The 19793-nt window shown below is 36.5% G+C and overlaps 1 protein-coding gene across 1 annotated transcript in view; it reads right to left on the bottom strand.

Annotated features, from left to right (window-relative positions):
• LOC135072463 (uncharacterized) overlaps positions 1–19793 on the bottom strand; it is a 120619-nt gene that overhangs the window by 31718 nt on the left and 69108 nt on the right. The window contains exons 3-4 of the mRNA XM_063966375.1: positions 6861–6999; positions 245–378 (exon numbers count right to left, since the gene is read on the bottom strand). Coding sequence (XP_063822445.1) covers positions 245–378; positions 6861–6999 — 273 coding nt within the window. The remainder of the gene's footprint in view (positions 1–244; positions 379–6860; positions 7000–19793) is intronic.

Raw genomic sequence — 19793 nt, 5'->3', positions numbered from 1 at the left:
CCACACACGTGCAACTTTAGAAACCAAACAAACATAAAATAATGTTTGACGGATATGTTTTAGACAATATTATTAGGTAATATTGTCTAAAACATATCCGTTATCTTTTGACCTATTTATATTTTATTGTATAAACTCAGTTCGTTCATATTACATAGAAAACTCCCAAACGGCAACTTACTAAAATACTTGACATGCCCACTACGCACATTACGATCCTTTTTGCAGTCGGGTAAGTACTTACCGGTTCACTGTTGATAAAGAAGGAGAGATTGGCGGCTGGCATGGAGTCCCTGCTGATACATTCCACCTTCAGCTTCATGCCTGGCTTGTACCGCCTCTTGAGCCCGTGCATCGATGGACCATTCTTTGGCAGATCTGGTGGAAAAAAAGAAAAATGAAATACTGTAAATTAAATTGCATTTTGCGTCAGTCCCTTTTATTTAAAAAATGTGTCCTTTTCTTGGATTGACTGAAATAAATCGTCTCTTAACGATAAGGCCGCCTAAATTATGCCGCTTCTAAACTTGTATTCTTTTCATTTGTCTTCATAATTCATATTATTCAGTTTTGTGTGGTGCATAAAGAGTATAATATTTCTATCTACTTATCTTTATTTGATACTCGTATGCAATAACATTTGATTTTATTTTTGTGTAGGTATTGTTTACCGAGGGAAAATAACATACCAATAGTTTTCAACAAACGGTCGCATGTAAATTCACAGATTTAAGTTTTTGTCAGACTGACCCTCACTCTAGTATCCCTGAGCTTAAGCTAGCTTTTTCGTGAGGGACGAAAGATGCTGATAGGTCAAAAATATTTATACGTAGAAGACTAAATTTTTATTGCAGTGCGTTGGGCTCTTTCTGTTGCAAACCAAATTCCAAAGATAGATTACTAATTTTAATATTCATGAGAGTTTTACTGCTTAGACGATATTGGTAATGAAATATGTATGTTTTGGGTGAAACGACAAGTCATTGTATTAATAACGGCTGACTTGTAAGTGGGGCTTGTGAGTCATGAAGGAAAATAACTACTAGTGCAATATTATGTTGAACTACTGAACGTACCCAAACATATTTAGAACGCTAGTGTTTTTCTTAAGGATTCATAGTAATGATCTAGTTAAACTAGGTATATTTTACACTAGCGGCCGCCCGCGACTTCGTACGCGTGGATCCCGTTTTACCCCCTTCATCTATCTTACACGGTATAGATTTTTTCATACAAATGTTTTATCCCGCTAACTCCCGTTCCCGTGGGAATTTTGCAATATCCTATTGTAACTAAGCTTTAAATTTACTAAGATACCTGCATGCCAAATTTCAAGCGTCTAACTTAAGCGGTTTAGATTTTTCATACAAAAGGATTTTCCCGCTAATTCCCGTGCCCGTGAGAATTTCGGGAATTTTTTGTTATAACTAAGCTTTAAGTTTACTAAGGTACCTACATGCCAAATTTGAAGCGTCTAACTTAAGCGGTTTAGATAAAAGGATTTTCCCGCTAATTCCCGCTACCGTGGGAATTCCTAAGTATACTATAACCTGCCCAGGAGTGTGAAAAATAATTGTACCAAATTTCGTTAAAATCCGTCGAGTAGTTTTTGTTTCTATAAGGAACATACAGACGGACAGATAGACAGACAGACAGACAGACAGACAGACAGACAGACAGACAGACAGACAGACAAAAAATTTACTGATTGCATTTTTGGCATCAGTATCGATAACTAATCACCCCCTGATAGTTATTTTGAAAATAAATTTCATGTACAGAATTGACCTCTTTACAGATTTATTATAAGTATAGATGACTGTGGTAGTGAAGGCTTTGTCCGGAATCCCACAGTTCCTTCCCACTTAAGGCGAATGACGGAGCACCGGGGTCTTTTTAGTGGGTATGCCTTTGTCCTTCTGACTTGGTGAGCCCCACATAACCTACCCTGTCCCCGCAGGATAGGTATGCAATTCAATGCATTTTTTCCCCGAAAAAAAAAAGGTATATTTTACACATTAATATAATTATAATAACACTTAGGTGTACATAAAAAGAAAATACATTGACGTCCGCGTTATAACAACAAAAGTCTTTTTGTGAGCTTTTACCTACATTTCTAGTTACTTATACTCGTACTTACACAAAAATTACACGCAAAATAGTGCTTTCTATTTTTAGACTTATTATTTGTGAAGCTAAGCAAATAAATACCTAGAGAAACAAGAAACTGTGAGCCTAGATCCCCAGAGAGCCATACACCACCAAGCGTCTCCAGACAGTTTGCGGTCCTCCGTCTAGAGGCGGAATGTTATCGCAAATATAAACTTGTTACTGCAGCGTTCAATTCAAAATCGATTAAAACCGAATGCAGTGATAGAAATTCTGCACTTTAAGGCTGGGTTGCACCATCTTGCTTTAACTTTCACAAACGTCAAAAATCTGTCAAATTCCATACAAAAAACATCGGTTATCGTTAAAGTTACGGTCAAAGTTAGATGGTGCAACTCAGCCAAAATTTCAAGCTGACGCCACGGACGCTCCGTTGACAATCACAGTAAAACGGTAAAACTAAAACTACTAATGGCCGTGATAAATTGCAGACGAATTATTTCTAAGTTCCTATATTATCGACGTACCTACCCTACGTTTGAGTAATCGCGTCTGAGCCACAAGTATTTTTTTTTGCAATTTGAGGTTAATGTGCCTGTTATTGTTTTAGATGAACCAGTGCTTGTTAAAGTTTCACCAGCTTTAACCAGGTAGGGTAGTGACTGTCTGGTAACAAACCTATTACCACAGAATAAGTAATAGTACAGGTACAGAAGGATTACTCCGCAAGACGATTTAAATAAATGCGAGTCTTGCTACGACGCGATACAGTGGAATTCAGCTCGCACAGCACTACGTACCTACAATTTTATTCACCTACAAGTTTTGTCTCTTTCTATCGCGTGCCTCTGAACTCTTCTTACGCTGTTAGGGTTGCTGTCTAGTAGTGTCTAGTAAAAAAATAATTAATAATACTTATTTGTAATGAGATACGTATGTAGGTAAGTACGCATTCATTATGGAAAACCTTGGGAGAGGCCTTTGTCCAGCAGTGGACGTCATTAATTTGCTGAAACGAACGAACGCATTCTGAGCAGTAGTCATGGTAGGTTAGATTCCTATACTATCCTAAGAATTATTGATTACCTACATGGCCAACATACCTTTCAGCATCTTTGGGAAGTGAAAAAAGAGATAAATCCGGTAGATTTCTTTTCGAATTTAAACACCCGAACGCCGCACAATAATATTTCTTTCTCTTTATGTCCATTTTGTAATAATACTTCGATCATAGAATTAGGTACTACAACGCACGCCAGCGTCCTGACGGGCGCGCGCGTGACACTCGACTGATATAATACCCGCCGGCGCACTATGTGACGAAAGACCGATCTAGATGGACAAAAAGGGTTAACTCAAATCTCCAATAATACTAGCAAAATCGATAGCCGACAATCTGGAGGTCACGATTCTGGTGATAATTTTGTGCAAGTACCCTCCAATAAATTAATAAATATTTTTGAAGTGTCATTACGGGTGGAATTCATGAAGAAATCATTCACTTTTCTGCATTTGGTCTGTCGCTATTTTAAAGTGTTTATAAAATTAATTGTGCTAAAGTAATTGATGGATCGTGAAGTTGATGGTAAGAACTACCATTTTTATTCATTCACATTGCAAATAACTTTACAGTTGCCGAAAACATAGCTGTCGAATGTGATGGATATTACATTTTTAATGCGAACTTTGTGTTTGTTGGACCAGAAACTACATGTACTTTGTTGTACCATGGCTGCAACTTATATATGTTGTAGTCTCATCCATATTGTATTGCTCAAAGTAAATTAGAAAGTGCGGACTGGTGCGGAACCTTGTCAATTTTTTTAGTAAAGCTGATGGCAAAATTTTTTTTTCGTTCTTTTTTTTTTCAGAATACGTAATATTTATATCCCGAAGGGAGTTCTACGAACAATGGATAAAATATCCCAAAAATGAAAAAAATAAGCGGAATGAATATTTCGATAAAATACGAAACTTACGAGGCAACGGAGGAGTTATGAAATATTGAAATGAACATTTCCCGAATTTGTTGTAACAATTGGCTGGAAAGTGCCTGGCATGGCATTCTATATTCTTATTCACTCATCCTTTTTATTTATTTTCAATTGCCATAAAGAATTCAGCTTTGTTTTTCTTCTTAGAAACATGTCCATTTTAAGCTGACCTCCTATCAGGTAGTAATTCTTTATAACCGTGTATCAACGTATACTGGTTTATGTATTATAGCGTTAAATGTACCAAAACTGAATGCAATTATGACTGTTTTTGCTATATATAGTCAAATCATCAATAGATACCGCCTTTAAAGCTAATTAATATTGTCAAATAATATTGTCCATCTAGATCGGCCTTTCGTCACATAGTGCGGCGGGGCGCTTCGCTGTAGGTAATTATCGGATGTACCGCGCGGAGTGAGCCAGGCCTGCTATTACACAGGTAGGAATACGTGTCATTTTTTTCGAAAACTCTTCCCTCCAGCGTTTCTTTGTGTGTAGTTAAGCGACCGTGAAGCGATTTCGATGGTGATTTTTTGCCACTCGTCTAGAGAAGAAGTTACAAGCCGGTAGCCATCGTGCCGGTTCATCGCATTTTGTTGTTTGCGATCGGGCCGCATTGGGTTCTAAAGACGACTTATCAAGTAGTGAACCCATCTAGAGGTACTGTAGACTGCTGAGCAATTAACCTAAGGCAGGATTCTCTGTGCAAGCTCAATCAGGAGAACATTTTGCGGGATCTATAAGGACGATTGTGCCAAATTCGAGAATTTCGGTCTCATACCCATTGTTTGTTGGGATACCTATTGTAATTCTGATTTCGGAAGGCAGTAGAGTAGAAGAAAGAAGAAGGAGAAAAAACTTCAGTATCACACAGTCTACAACAATTATTATTTTAAAATTGTTATTATATGTACGAGTATATCAATTATAAGAGTACGCGATTATGAGTGATTTCTCATACATCATACTACTGTTATGTACTTTGAAGTGGCATTTCTGAAATTCGTATTCAATTACTAAAGTGTAGTCGCTTTAAGGGACCTTCGGCAGGCTCAGTCCCCGGTAATGAGACATATTACGAACTTATTGATTAATGATGTTATAGAATGTTATAACGGCTTTTGAATCATAGCCCAAAAGGTCTTTGACCGCATAATAGGTATATTCATAAACCGTTAATTTAAAAGGATCGCCTGAGATATTGGAATGGTAAACACATTTTTGTAAAGTTTGATCGACATATAAATTATATTTGACTTGTAAAAAATATAAATTGCTTGTCCGACCGAAGTTCGGCTTAGGATCTAAGCCCGGGATCAAAGGTTAACAGCCGAATCGTGTATAACTCCGTTTATTAATGAACAAACGGCCCGACCCGGCTTTGTGTGTGTGCTTAATTACCTATATCACAAACCTTCGTCAGTTTGAAAGTTGTATGAATACCCCTTTAGTAAATTTCAAGATAACGAGTAATTACAGACAAAAGAAACAGAAAAATCTAACTGCATAAGACTTCATTTATTGCAAGCATACGTGTAAGTATTATGCAGATTTGATCAAATCTAAGTTTCATTATAATTCTAAAAGTTTCCTACATCAGTATTCGCAGGCGCCACTCTTGTTATACCTATACCTACTAGATATTGTTATAGCGCACTGTTCAACTTAACACGCCTGACTTCACTCCGCCTTATCCCTATAGGATAAACTATCACAAAGCAATAAATTTCGCGTGTCTGTGTAGTTCGAACTTTAGCTATACATAGATGTGCAGTGACGCAGGAGAAAAGATATCTTGCGAAAAATATTTTCCCCAGATTTTCGAGTACATTGACGTTTTATGGAGACTCCATTGGCTTTGAAGTAGCCCAATGAGTTCGTAAAATTTGATTATATTGATACTTTTACGCTCTTTATATTATTATTGCGATATTTATGACGTTCCTTGGATAATAAATGCGCCTGTTTTTAATCCAGTTCCATTCGTCTTGGCACCGAGCCCTGGCGCAGTGGAGACAATGCTTTGTTCTTTATGTGCTTAATGCAGGCTTTATTTATGATGTCTTCACCTCAAAAGACATAAAATCATTCTAATACTTTTTCTTTAAATACGCCAAGAAAACTCATTCTATAGGGTCTTTTTGTATTGGACCATAAGAATGGACGTTATTCATTAGTATTTTTACAACAAATAAATAAGTCAAACTTTGCCCTGACCCTAACCTACTAAGGCTGACAAGTAAACATAAACAATCATGATAAATGTTATTTTTCATTGATGGTGTAATTAGTGGTTGGTTATTACGTAATTTCATGATTTTACTGTCTAAAAACAATGCCATATGTTCACAACCTAAGTACAATTTCTGCGCATTTTAGTTATTAATATTTTAAGTACATAACACGTACAAATTTCTAAGAGACTTCATCGTCATCAGATCATTTTTATTAAGGCTCCACTGAAACCACTGTACGACTCTCATAATTACCAAAAGCAAAGAATGATTGATATACTTAATTTAATCGTGTAAAAGCTTCTGAACGATTTTTCTTCTAAAGTACCAGGACAAATCTGGATGCGGGCAGTGCAAGACCGGTCGTTATGGAATTGGTCTCTGTCCAGAAATGGACGTACTTTGGTTGAAACGGGTTGAAACGAACGGATACAGTTTATCCACTTAAGTCGGGTAAAGCACGAAGTTGAGGCAAATAACCGATTATCCGGCGAGCAGACACAATGGCGACACTTACCGACGACGTACATGTGTGTGTGCACTTGTGCCGTGAGGAAGGAGGGCGCGTCGGCCGACACCTCGCAAGTATACTGGCCCTCCGCCACTTGAGGAGATGCTGGGATGATCGTCAGGCGTTCTCCATCGGTTTCTGTTATCTGGAATAAAATAAATAAAACTGAATAATATTACAAATGCGAAACTTTGTATGGATGTTCGTATGTTTGTTACTCTTTCACGCAAAAACTACTGAACGGATTTTGATGAAACTCTACAGTATTATTGTTTATAACCCAGAATAACATATAGGCTAAAATTTATGACGATCTGTGACAAACTAAATTTCACGCGGGTGAAGCGGCGGGCAAAAGCTAGTAAGTAATACTATGTCTGCAATGTCGTGACGTGTTTGTGATGCGTGGGAGAAAAAATGAATATGTCACTCCACTAGTAGTAGAGCAGAGCACAATAATTCTGTACCCCCAGTGAAAAGGGATCTAACTCGACTTAGATCAAAATTGACTTTATAACATAATGTGAATCTCTGAAAAATTAGCTATTTTTGTATCTAATCGGTATGTTTCTACGACGTATAGAAAAGAAAATAATTTTGTGCCAAATGATACAAGTAAGGCTTTGTGAACCAATTTTGAGTTTTCTTTCGTGTATATTGATACATGTCTACTTTTAACAAAGTGTACCGGAGGCTTCTTTCAATTTTTTATTGTGTCAAGAGGTACGACTCGTGTTACTACTTTTTACACGATTGAAGTTGTTCAGATTGAATTTGTGATTAACAATATAAGATGACTCATATTAATATACACAAAAAATACTATGTATTGTTGGTTGGTGAAAAAGAATGTAACTTAATTTATAGCACAAAAAGTAAAAGACAAATGATTATTTATTTTGTGTATAATGATTCAATTAGACTAATACCATTAACCACAAAACTTTCGTACATGTGTAAAATGTTATAAGTTACTTAGATCAAAAACATTTGAAAATCGCAACTAATGATTTGGTTAATTATTTGGTGTAAAATGATATAACTTAGCCCAATTGTCAGATTAAAGGAAAACATAATGCGTAGTTTATAAATCAAAGAACTTTAGTTAATAGTTTTAATAAATAATAGTGAACATCTACTAGTAAAACATATAATTGAATTCATAGTGCCTAACGTTGTCAATAAAAGTACTTAATACGTGCATTATAGAATTTACAAGAGCTCCAACTACCAGAACTCTTTATAAACAAAACTCATCACCTTTGACAACAAATTGAACTGGGCGAGTCATATCGAGAACAAAATAAAAATGGCCTGTATAGCATTCCATCAGTGCAAGAGACTCATTGGTAGTAGATAAGGTCTCAACCCAAAGATAACACTGGCTCTACACGTCGGTTATATGGCCCTCTTACACATATTATTATGGATCACTTGTGTGGTGGCACAGAACACAACTATCCACAGCAAGATCAAAACTCCAAAGCCTGCAACGCCTAGTAAGCATAGCGGCCACTAGTTGTATGAGAACCACTCCATCGACATCACTTGAGTACCTTCTGAATCTCAGATCTTTAGACCTCATCATTCAGGAGGAAGCGCAAGCAGCCGCTCTAAGACTTAAAGGTAAGAACGGCATATAGAAGCAAAACAAGGAGACAGGACATTCCACGATCCTGCACAAAACCCTAAAAAAAGAAATACCTCTCACCGAGGCACCTATCGGCAGAATTCCCTGTGTTCACTCTTCGACTGAAGATATAATATCCAGCTTACAGCGGAAACGCAAGATTGCTCTGGAATCAATGAAGTTAGGATATTACACTGACGGCTCCAAACCCAAAAAGGTACGGGAGCTGGTGTCTTCTCGAATTACCTAAATATACTAAGAATATCAACAACACTAGTTAAACACGATACAATTTTCCAAGCAGATTACAATCAGAGCAGCACAGGCGGTTGCAACCATAGACATCCGAGGTCTGAATATAAAAATAATCTCAGATAGTGCAAGCAATACAAAGCAACTTAATATACTACATTATAATACTTATATTGGAATGCCATGACGCGCTCCTAAGTCATTGCAGACGCAACTGGCGTTACCCTGCACTCCTGAAGTGGATCAAAGGACACAGTAACTCCTTGGGCAACGACGCAGCAGATGAACTGGCCAGAAGGGGATCGTACACGACGGTATTTGGTCCGGAACAATTATAATGCCGATGCCATAAGCACAGATCAAGACCTGGCTGCGCTCCAATATAGAAATATAACACCACACAGAATGGAAAGATTGTGAAAGATGTAGGGAAACAAAAGATGCAGTTGTGGATATTATATCGAAAAAGTTAAAGACTCATAAGACTAAACAGGGACAACATCCGCAAGGTCCTAAGTGTAATAACAGGTATGTTAAACAAACACCTACACAGTATAGCTGTACAGACAGCCTACTGTGCAGAAGATGCATGGAGGCAGAAGATGCATGGAGGCAGAAGAAAAACCACAGCACGTGCACAAGGAGTGCAGAAGCGTAGCAGATCAACAGGCTCAAATTCTCCAATCACCAGGGTCGCTGCAGAAGGCCTGTAGCGACCTAGATAGGTTGCTGCTACCTGGGGGGATCTGGAGCGGTTGGAATAGGAAGATCAAATAGCGCACAATGGTCTAATCAAAAGGTTAAGTGCAATATTCGATTGCCCTGCAAAACTAACTACGTAAGTCCTTATGAATGGATACTATTTATAAAGTAAATAATTATGTAAATGGCATGTGTTGCTGGACTTTATCTGCTTAGCTCGCAAGTATAACATGTCTTGTTAATTCATGTCTCTATTGATTTAAGAAGATTCCCGTCTTAGGCAGTTCGATTTTTTCAAGTTATTTATGATTTAAGAAGAGGCTGACAAGGGTGGCTAAATATCTTGCGCTGCTTCTTCTCAGCACTGACCCATTTATGTCCCAAAATAAAAGTAGGGTTCAAGTGATACTAGGACGTGTTAAAGGGCTTTTCAAAAGCCTCTTTGTTGAAAACAAATGCATTTTATGACTTTACTTTTATATTATCCTTCTGTAGCCAAAAAGCAATCAATATAGCTTGGCATCATCATCTCTGGTCCAGAGTTTGATTCCTAATAGGGTAATTGTAGAAAACAAACTTTTCTCTGTCTCCTGTCTAATTAGTTGATGTGAAACCATTGTTGTTTCTGGTCTTTATTACCCAATTGCTTTAACTAATACTTACTTTAAAATAGGAGATAATGTATGTGATTTAGGCCGATATCATTCATTGTATATGGTGTAATAATTAATAAAATAGTAGTTTCAGATCAGAATAAACATTTAAGGAGTAAATAATTAGAATTCACTCTAAAATTCTAGCCTTATTCCTTTACAATCGCCACTTATATCACTTTACACATAATTATTAGGATACTTAGATCGCTATTATGTTAGTTAGATCAGTATACACATTTTTTTTCTCATCACAAAATTGGTGTATATTGATATAAGTAGCAATTTTTGGACGATTTACCCTAAATAACCTGAAATAATGATTCCTCATAGTGTAATTACTAATGTTTGTTTTACAACTTTTTCTAAAATTGAAGAAACAAAAAAATATCAACAGAAATGGCATAAAATGTATCACTTTACACTTGTTAGCGGGTGGTCTATTCAGTGTGGTGTAAAATGATTTATGTCCCATTACATCACTTTACACGAATGTAAAGTTGCCGTGCATGGCGATATAACTGGGTTTTTATTTAATTACGAAAAAACCACATGCTATATTTCCCAAACTGGCACACTGCCTAATTATATCTAACATTACCTTTCACCTAAAAAATATTTCACCAAGTTATCTCTAATAGCGACGAAGCAGGATTTTTTTTAACTTCAAATGCGATTTCCCAAAAATCACCATTTTCGACTTAACTCCGTTTTCACTGGGGGTACAGAATTTATGATTTACCTAAGGAAAATGCACAGTTTGAGCTGCCATGGCCAGACGTATTGAGAAAGCTGAATAGGGGTTGGTTTTATTTAAGATCGTATTTAATGAATCATAGGTATTTTTACATAGCGCAATCAGACCCAATACAATGCAAAAATCTTGTATATGGGTGCTGATGTCGAATGAAAATACTTCAATATGTTTATTGTTTGAAAATAGACATATGTTAAACTCTACGTATTATTATTCAGTGCTTAAATAAACATACAAAATATTCAGATCATTAAAATCATTTATTCATTAAGAAATGTTTGTGTGGGTATCCATCCCGCTCTCAACTCTTCTGAGGTGTTAATCTGATACGCGAACCACCAAGTCATGTTTTAACCATTACAAAGTCTTTTCGTCCCGTATTCTCAAATAGAATTTTCCGAATCGCTATTATGTGGCAGTATTGTTGGGTATTTTAAGCTACGAGTAACTTCAATCGCCGTAAAAGGGTTTGTAACCTCTGCCTCCATCAAACGTCACCGTTTCAATGAAAATCACCTGACACAGAATTGAAAATGTGGGGGTAGATATTATATTATTATAGTCTATTGTTTTACTTTATCTTTGAACCAAAATAGCTTCAAATAGAAGAGGAAACATTTTATATTCGACCAAAAGTCTTCACGAACAATCGTTTAAAACGTCAGAAAAGGTTATGAAATCCAGATACTAACTTTTCCTTAACTACAAAAGTAGACACGTACACGAGTAGGTACTTATAAAGATTATCTTTTTTCACACCACACACCACAAGAAATAAAGTGTTGGAAAAGCACAAATAATAAGAAAAATAATAATCTTAGGCTGGGTTGCACCATCTTACTTTAACTAAAAATCTGTCTCCATATAAAAAATACCAGTTATCGTTAAAGTTACGGTCAAAGTTAGGACCACCTACTGCACTTTGCACCAGCAACGAACCCTTAGAAATTCATGATACCAATTTAAAAAATATCAACAACCCGAAATCCCGACCCTGTTAATACAGTGTGAGTCACGTTAAAATGTACATATGAAAATAGATGAAACTAGACCTATTTTTATCGACAAAAAAGAGGTCAAAAAATTTTTGAGATTTTTTTTAAATTTTTTATATAATTTTTTTTCTTCCAATTACTTATTGTAAAGAAAACGTAATAACTTTTAAACCAAGCGGTATATCCTGATAAAATAAAAACAGTAATAATTCTAAATAGCAGGCGATACTAAAAAAATACATAAAATACACAAAAAAGGCCAACAAATAATAAAAAATGGTACTTTTTGAAAAAAATCTGCTTTTAAATTCGTGTTTTTTTGGTTATTTGATAAATTTCTCCAAAAAATGCCCCTATAACCTGTGGTTTTTATTACTTTGTATTATTCTCTATCGTATTACCTTCGTAAAACCAAAAATCGCATGTCTCTATCCCTATCACAACATTTGCTATGATCGTTTGAACAAAGGCCTGCCACAACATTATTCTCCGCTACAGGTAGAGACAATTTTAATTTTAACTAAAATGCTTATTTTACTTCGAAATCTTTGATTTTTATTTGAAATCTAACTTGTCTTTATCAAAATTACAAATCTAGAGCCATTTTCAGTTTCGTTGTTAACGAAGCGTTGAATGGCGCGCCCGGAGAGGCTTAGTTCAAACGATCATAGCAAATGTTGTGATAGGGATAGAGACATGCGATTTTTGGTTTTACAAAGATAATACGATAGAGAATAATACAAAAAAATACGAATTTTTAAGCAGATTTTTTTCAAAAAGTATCATTTTTTATTATTTGTTGGCACATTCTGGGTATTTTATGTATTTTTTTAGTATCGCCTGTTATTTAGCATTATTACTGTTTTTATTTTATCAGGATATACCTCTTAGTTTAAAAGTTATTACGTTTTCTTTACGAGAAGTAATTGGAAGAAAAAAATTCTATAAAAAAATAAAAAAAAATCTCAAAAATTTTTTGACCTCTTTTTTGTCGATAAAAATAGGTCTTGTTTCACATATTTTCATATGTACACTTTAACGTGACTCACACTGTATACAGCATTAAGCTGTTCTTGATACAATACTCTAATACATATTTTTGAAAACAATATTCGGTACTCTAAAATGATATTGTTACGCGTATGCTGCCAAAAGCTACTAAATATATTGCATGCACACAATGTATCCTATTACTGAAATGCTGAAAATGGTGTTGATACTCGCCGCCGAACAACTGATAGAGAGCGGATGAATTGCAAAGGTGCGTAAACTCGTTTCAAGTATGCAAATTGCATTTTGATTGATGATTGTGTGGGATTATCATATTCATTTGAAGCTGAGCCTGTAAAGTGTATGAGGTCGTACTGGAAATAAACCAAACAATAGTTAGTGCAGTCATTAATTTCTGAAACTGTTTTAAAACTCGAAATATAAATGGAGGCTAATAGGACGGTTTCTAATGGTGTATTTTTGCCTGTCTAATTAGTACCTCTTATAACTGTTATGCAATAGGTAATTATGTAATGTATGTTAAAAGGTTATTTATCACTTAAATAAACCATTTTATGTATTAAAATCAATCTTTTGAACTTTGTAATAAATATGATGGTTTGACCACACAGATAACATAATCATTCGATTTTATACTCTTTTCGAAGTCAACTGACTGACTTAAATCAGTTGGTGTGTCATAGCTATTAATACTTATCTTGTATTAATAATACATACTATTACTGTAATCAATGTATTCTTACTTTGAAATTAATTGCAAAGAGTGCGTTATGTTTATTAGCAAAATATTTTTTCAAGCAATAAACTTAATTGATGTGTACTACAATGCAAAATAAAATCGAATCCATTCATGCACAAAGTAAAAGTTTTGCAAATATTAGCAATAACTTTAATTAATTAAATATGCCCACACCAAACCACAAACACGTTTGAATTAAAACGTTTTTATTTTATTAGCGTAAAAACGCATTCAAATAATATTTCCCCCAATCCATTAGTATCTGGGAAACAATTAAATTAGACTGCACGAATGTTCAAGTACCTCTTGTCTTCTAATAGAGTAGCTAGAAATACTTACCATAATTATGTTACCAGTATTAGGAATTGAATAATATTATAAAAATGATTTCCTTCTATACTATAAATACATAAAAATAAATAAATAAATAGGTACCTACTATAAAATTCATAAATTGATCTTATACACTCCAGTTCATATTAAAACGATCCCTCAAAAACCTTTCATAGAATAACTGTATTAAACAGAATGAATGGGGTTTCACTCGTCACGCGCCGCTCCGTCGGCGTGTGAATAAATAACTGCCCGCGTCAGTACACGCTGCCTCAAGTTTATATGACAGATCTGCGTAAAGCCGCGGTCGGGCACACGCGGAATTTGGCGGAGCTGAAAGCATAGTTAGCTAACGATAAGCAAAGGTGCACTTTGGTGAAGTAACAAAATAATCCAGGGATTTGTGCAACAGATACATACTAAGCTGAACACTTCGGCATCCGAAATAGATTGATATAATATGTGCTACAAAAATGTATCTAATGTGCTGGTAGCATCAACTTCTTCTCTTTCGCCCTTCACTATCAAAGATCGTGACCTGTTGTCATGTGCGTCGAGGAGTACTCGGCTAGAGTCAACTCTGTTTACAACGTTAGACCGAGGGTTGGTCCCTATCCCTGGTATGTTTACTCTTGCGCTCCCCAATATAATCTGCCTCTCAAGCTATGTTTATATAATCTAATAGTGTGACCAAACAACCCCAGTGCTTTCTGCTGACGAAAGACGCTTCAAATTATCATTTCCGAATTTGAGTTAACCTACGCGCTGCACATCAAAAGGATTCACTTAACTCAAAATCACTCACCAAGAGAATCAAATTACGTAATGCGTTGACGCTTTCCCGGAGTCTATCACGATCCGCATTACGCTGCGGATCTACCACCACATTATTTTCTACTTAGGACCAATATTTATCTGAAGACAACTGAAAGACGTGAAAAACAACGTATTCATAAACGTTCTGCTGACACATCTCATAATTGATTTTGTCCTAACACCAAGCTCCGCGTGTAAACTAACGCGGACTAAATAAATAAAGTACACGCTGCGCCTCAAGTTTATGACAGCCCCGGCACTAGTCTTACAACTTCGGGATAAACATCACTCTCCTTACAGTTACATCTCTTTCCAGCGATAACTTCTTAAAAGAACTACGCGAAGAGAACTCATACAAGTTTAAATGCAGTAATTTCTACTACGTTCTACAGATCTGCAGCTCTTCCAATTTATGTTACAATGCAACAAACCTTACGCTAAGATTTTGTAGTCAGTTACAAAAATAAATCAATTATAACTAATATTTGTTTCCATAGAAACATGTCAGGTTCCTACAGCTGAGGGTATACAATTCGATGCATTTTACCCCATAAAAAAGGTTTTTACCTGTGTTGTATTCACGGGAAAAACAAACGTTAAAACCTAACCCCTTATAATGTTGTTTGGTCACGTGTAGGGATAAACAACCGTTTAGACGACACGTAAACCAGGAAAAATGGTTCAATCAACAAACGATAAAATATTTATACAATTTTTATCGGACAACCATCTCAAAAAATAACAAATGAAAGTAGCGACCCGCCTCCGTGAATGTAACGCGTGTATCGGAAATGAAACCCCACAACACCGAAGTTTAAAAAAAAAGTTTTCGATGCAAATTCGTAGACACGTTTTAACGGTGAAGTATTTTTAGATAATTTGTGCTGAAATTTTTTATTTGATCACAAAACATAGAAATAGGTCTATGTTCTATGTATCTAATAGTATTACTTTGGGCAACTTTTTTTTCATTGCATCACAAAGCTATAAGTAGGTACTAACAATAAAGCTGAAGAGTTTGTTTGGTTGAATGTATTTCACTGGTCCGATATGAAAAAACATTTTTGTATTGGTTAGCCTATTATCGAGGAAGGAGGAAGGCCATATACTTACTATCATCTGTTTCCGCAATTTATTACACCGATCTTGTCGCGACAAGGAAAAATCTCCGTGCTTTTACTCAATACTCAATACTCAATTTATTGTCCGTGGTGCATAATCTTTTCTTAAAGGTTTTAAAACTTTGTTTGTCACCTGTCATCCGATTTGCAATGGAGGGAAGTCGAACCTTAATTTCGAACTCCTCCTATGTTCTTCTGATTAATTTCGTTGCGGGTCCAATGACAGTTTAACTTTCCCCCGGGACGAACTTGACCTTCATTGGTTGGGTTTTTGTGGCGGTCAAGCTGTAGATCCTGGCTACACAGGAGTTGCAGTGGTGGGAACGAGAGGTGGGAATAGTCCCGTTTTTTTATCATGCTATGACCAATAGGAGTAGAACATTAATGAAAAATGATACGAAAACGAAGAAAAATATGCCGAAGTTTTATACACGAAGTCGCGGACACAGCTATCTATTATAAGAACTATGCAATTTATTAATAAAGTCTACCTCCTTGTTTTGGCCAAAATCCAACATGAATGTGTAGGCATGTTGACCTATTCAATCGGTGTTCATTTGCAAATGGGACGCACGAGCCGTGTGCATCGGCTGTAGGCACAAGCCAACTGTTAGGCGCTGCTATTTTCAAGCGCTGCGCTACTCAAAAGATTTTTTGGACGTGCCTTCTCTTGCGTAGATTTCGGTTGGTCACACAGAAATTCTATTGCCCCGGGCAACGTGTCTATTTTCAGGTTAAATCAAGCCTTTTTCATTTAGAAATAGTGCAGCATTGTTTCAGCAAAATTATCACAATCTCTCACCCTCAAAGATTTAAAGATTACACTCAACTCTATCTTTTTGTTATCTAATTAATGGGTTTGTAATTGATTCCTTCAAAAACACTAATTAATTAACAACTTATAACAAAAGACTATTGAATATGAAAGCTTCTTAACAAGTTAATTTAACAACGAACCAAACGGGGATTCAAGGTTAAACCGTTAATTAATAGTAAATATTTGAAGATGATAAACAAAATTAAATTAAGCCAAATATTCATAAACTATTTTTTATTACGGATTAGTCTAATACAGGCGTCTCCGGCGGACCATAAATAGTCTGACGTAAGCTGAAATTACAGAAGACTACCTTTTGCCTGCAGCTTTACCCGCGTGGAATTTGGTCGGTCGCAGATTTTTTTTGTCATGCGTTGCTCCCTTTTCAGACTATCCTAAAGTTGACTTGTTCCATTCCGTTCGGTTTCCGTTGTTATTGTAAGGTAACAGACAGATAGAGATACTTTCGCATTTATGAAATATTAGTATGGATTTGTAAATACGGGCAGGATTGCGGGTGAATAATTTGTCACCGCTTTGGTGGCGTGCGGATTTGTGGGGCGACTAAATGACTCCGGACTTGGGTGAATATCCCAAGCACGTTTTTTACGCGGCGGAGCTGAGAATCGATTGGAGAAATGTAACTAGAGCGATGATTTTTTTTCTGTATATAGTTTAAACAGCGTTTTACACGATAGCAAAGTCTTCAGGACAATAGGTAGTTATTTTATGTACTAAAAAAATTTTTAAAGACCCAAAATCTAATAGCGGTGGCGTGTCCTAACTCTATTTCTACTCATAAATTGTGTTATTCCTTCTTTCTCGGGGATTCTAGTAATTTAAGAATAGTATAGCCATAAAATACATTAAATAAGACTTCCAAATGATATGAAAGAAATGTGATATTTCATAATTTAAGTGTTTTAAATAGCCTTTCAAAACTGTCCCACGAAAAAAAGCAATTACAGTGGCTCAATTTTGACACTCTCTTACATCTTCAAAGAAGCTTTGAGAGACGTAGAGTTCTTCTTCCCTGCATCACACATCTGTGTCCTCCTGATCGGGCTATAAAGACTTGCGACTTGTGGTATTGTTTTTCCAGCAGACCCGTAAATATTTGTATCAGCGGCACAGGAATACAAAATTTTTCAATTTCGCTGACAAGTGTATGAGTGAAAGCTACTTACTTAGATGCTAAACGATTCTTTAACATGATTAAAGTTTGGTGTTTTGTTGTATCTGCATACAGAAATTATTGATCAGAATTATAGTTTTCTTTATAATTTGAATTTTGTTACAGTTTTTTAATTCCGGTGGCGCAATTTCGGTGGCTCCGGTGGCGAATCTATTGCCAGGATTGGTCTTATTGGCTCTGGAGCATTGTACCTAGGTCTACTAAGGTCTCAGTAATAACTACAATATCGTCAGTTAATCGAAGTTGTGTGATGTACTCGCCGTATACTGAGCTCGGTCTAGCTCAGAAGCTTGAAAACCTCTAAGTGGGAGGTAGTGAAGACTTTAAGAGATTATGTTGTCTCCAACTCTGAACCCTCGCAGCAATCAGATAAGTTTCGAGTTGTGATCTTGGGGGAGGGCTAATATGATGAAGTTTTCATACAAATACTTCAGAAGTTGCATGTTTGTTCGTTCGTTTCAGCCAAATGACGTCCACTGCTGGACAAAGGCCTCCCCCAAGGTTTTCCATAATGAACGATCCTGCGCTGCCCGCATCCAGGCTCTTCCCGCGACCTTTACCAAATCGTCGGTCCACCTAGTAGGAGGCCTGCCCACGCTACGTCTTCCAGCCCGTGGTCGCCACTCGAGAACTTTCCTGCCCTAACGGCCATCGTCTCTACGAGCTATGTACCCCGCCCACTGGCACTTGATTTTAGCAATTCTGCGACCTATGTCGGTTACTTTGGTTCTCATTCGGATCTCCTCATTTCTGATTCGATCACGCAGGGAAACTCCGAGAATAGCCCGCTCCATCGCCCTTTGGGTGACCGTGAGCCTTCTTATGAGGCCCATAGTAAGCGACCACTGATTTCATAAGCTCAGTCGTGATTTCATTATCTCCTGGTTCATACCTTGTTGTTTTTAATAGGGTATTCTAATCTCGCTCAAGCTTAAGTCTAGGATATCTTCGCTAAAGTGTCGGGATAATCTCGATCTTCAGCCTAATTACTAGTAGTGCTTCTAATCTCTCCTAGCAGCTTAGGCATTTACCAAAATGGTTTTGCTATCCTCATTATTCATGTTGGTAGGTATATTCAATTTGGTCCTCGCAAATACATACTTTCGATTTATTACAAAAAATCGTCTCTATAATACACTTTGTATCAGCGTGAGGACTTGAATAGGTATTTATACATCGATACTAAGCAGAATCTTAAAAACAGATGAGAATAGTTCTGAAACAGCTAAAATTTCCCTAGTCTCGTAGGTTGCAATCTATTCTGCCACTCGAGCTGAAAATTCGTGTAATTTTGGAGCTGAATTGGCACTGGTCGTGGCTTAGACTTCATCAGTCGACATCTTTTGAGCATCTTTTATTCGGCATTCGTCTATTTCGGTGATCACTTCTTCTTCTTCCTCGGTCCCTCACTGATGAGGATCGCGACCGCAGATAGTGTTCCTCCATAGACTGCGGTCATAAGCTGTTTGGTGATCGGAGAATGCACAGTGATTAAATTGCCTGTTCGTCTAAAAATGATTACTACATTTTGATTTTTGCAGTAGTACTATTAGGGTGCAGCTTAGTACGCTTTTACAGTTCTGGCATGTTTTGCTAGGCCTTCTCTCTCCATGAGGCTGGCTGGATTTAGTCCTCCATTTCTTAATTGTACTACTTTCATTTAACTCACAAATATGTAATGTGTTAGTTCAGCTGTCTGGTATAGATCTAGAAATATCTTCATACTTAATCTCCAGTTCGCATGGTCTTTAGCGAATAATTAGTTGCGTAATTCTGAGTGTAGGATAGGTATGATACCATCATGAAAACTTGGCTGGCCTGGACCAACATTTTTACTTATGGAAGATAAACCTAACAACAACCTGGGGCAGTTGGTCGCCCTCCCGGGACTAGAGTTGGTTTCTGGGTTTGAGGGTCA

This window comes from Ostrinia nubilalis, chromosome 6, assembly GCF_963855985.1.
Source record: "Ostrinia nubilalis chromosome 6, ilOstNubi1.1, whole genome shotgun sequence".
Lineage (NCBI taxonomy): Eukaryota > Metazoa > Arthropoda > Insecta > Lepidoptera > Crambidae > Ostrinia > Ostrinia nubilalis.
The sequence above is the reverse complement of the archived record's forward strand: the minus strand, read 5'-3'. Positions and strand labels throughout refer to the sequence as shown.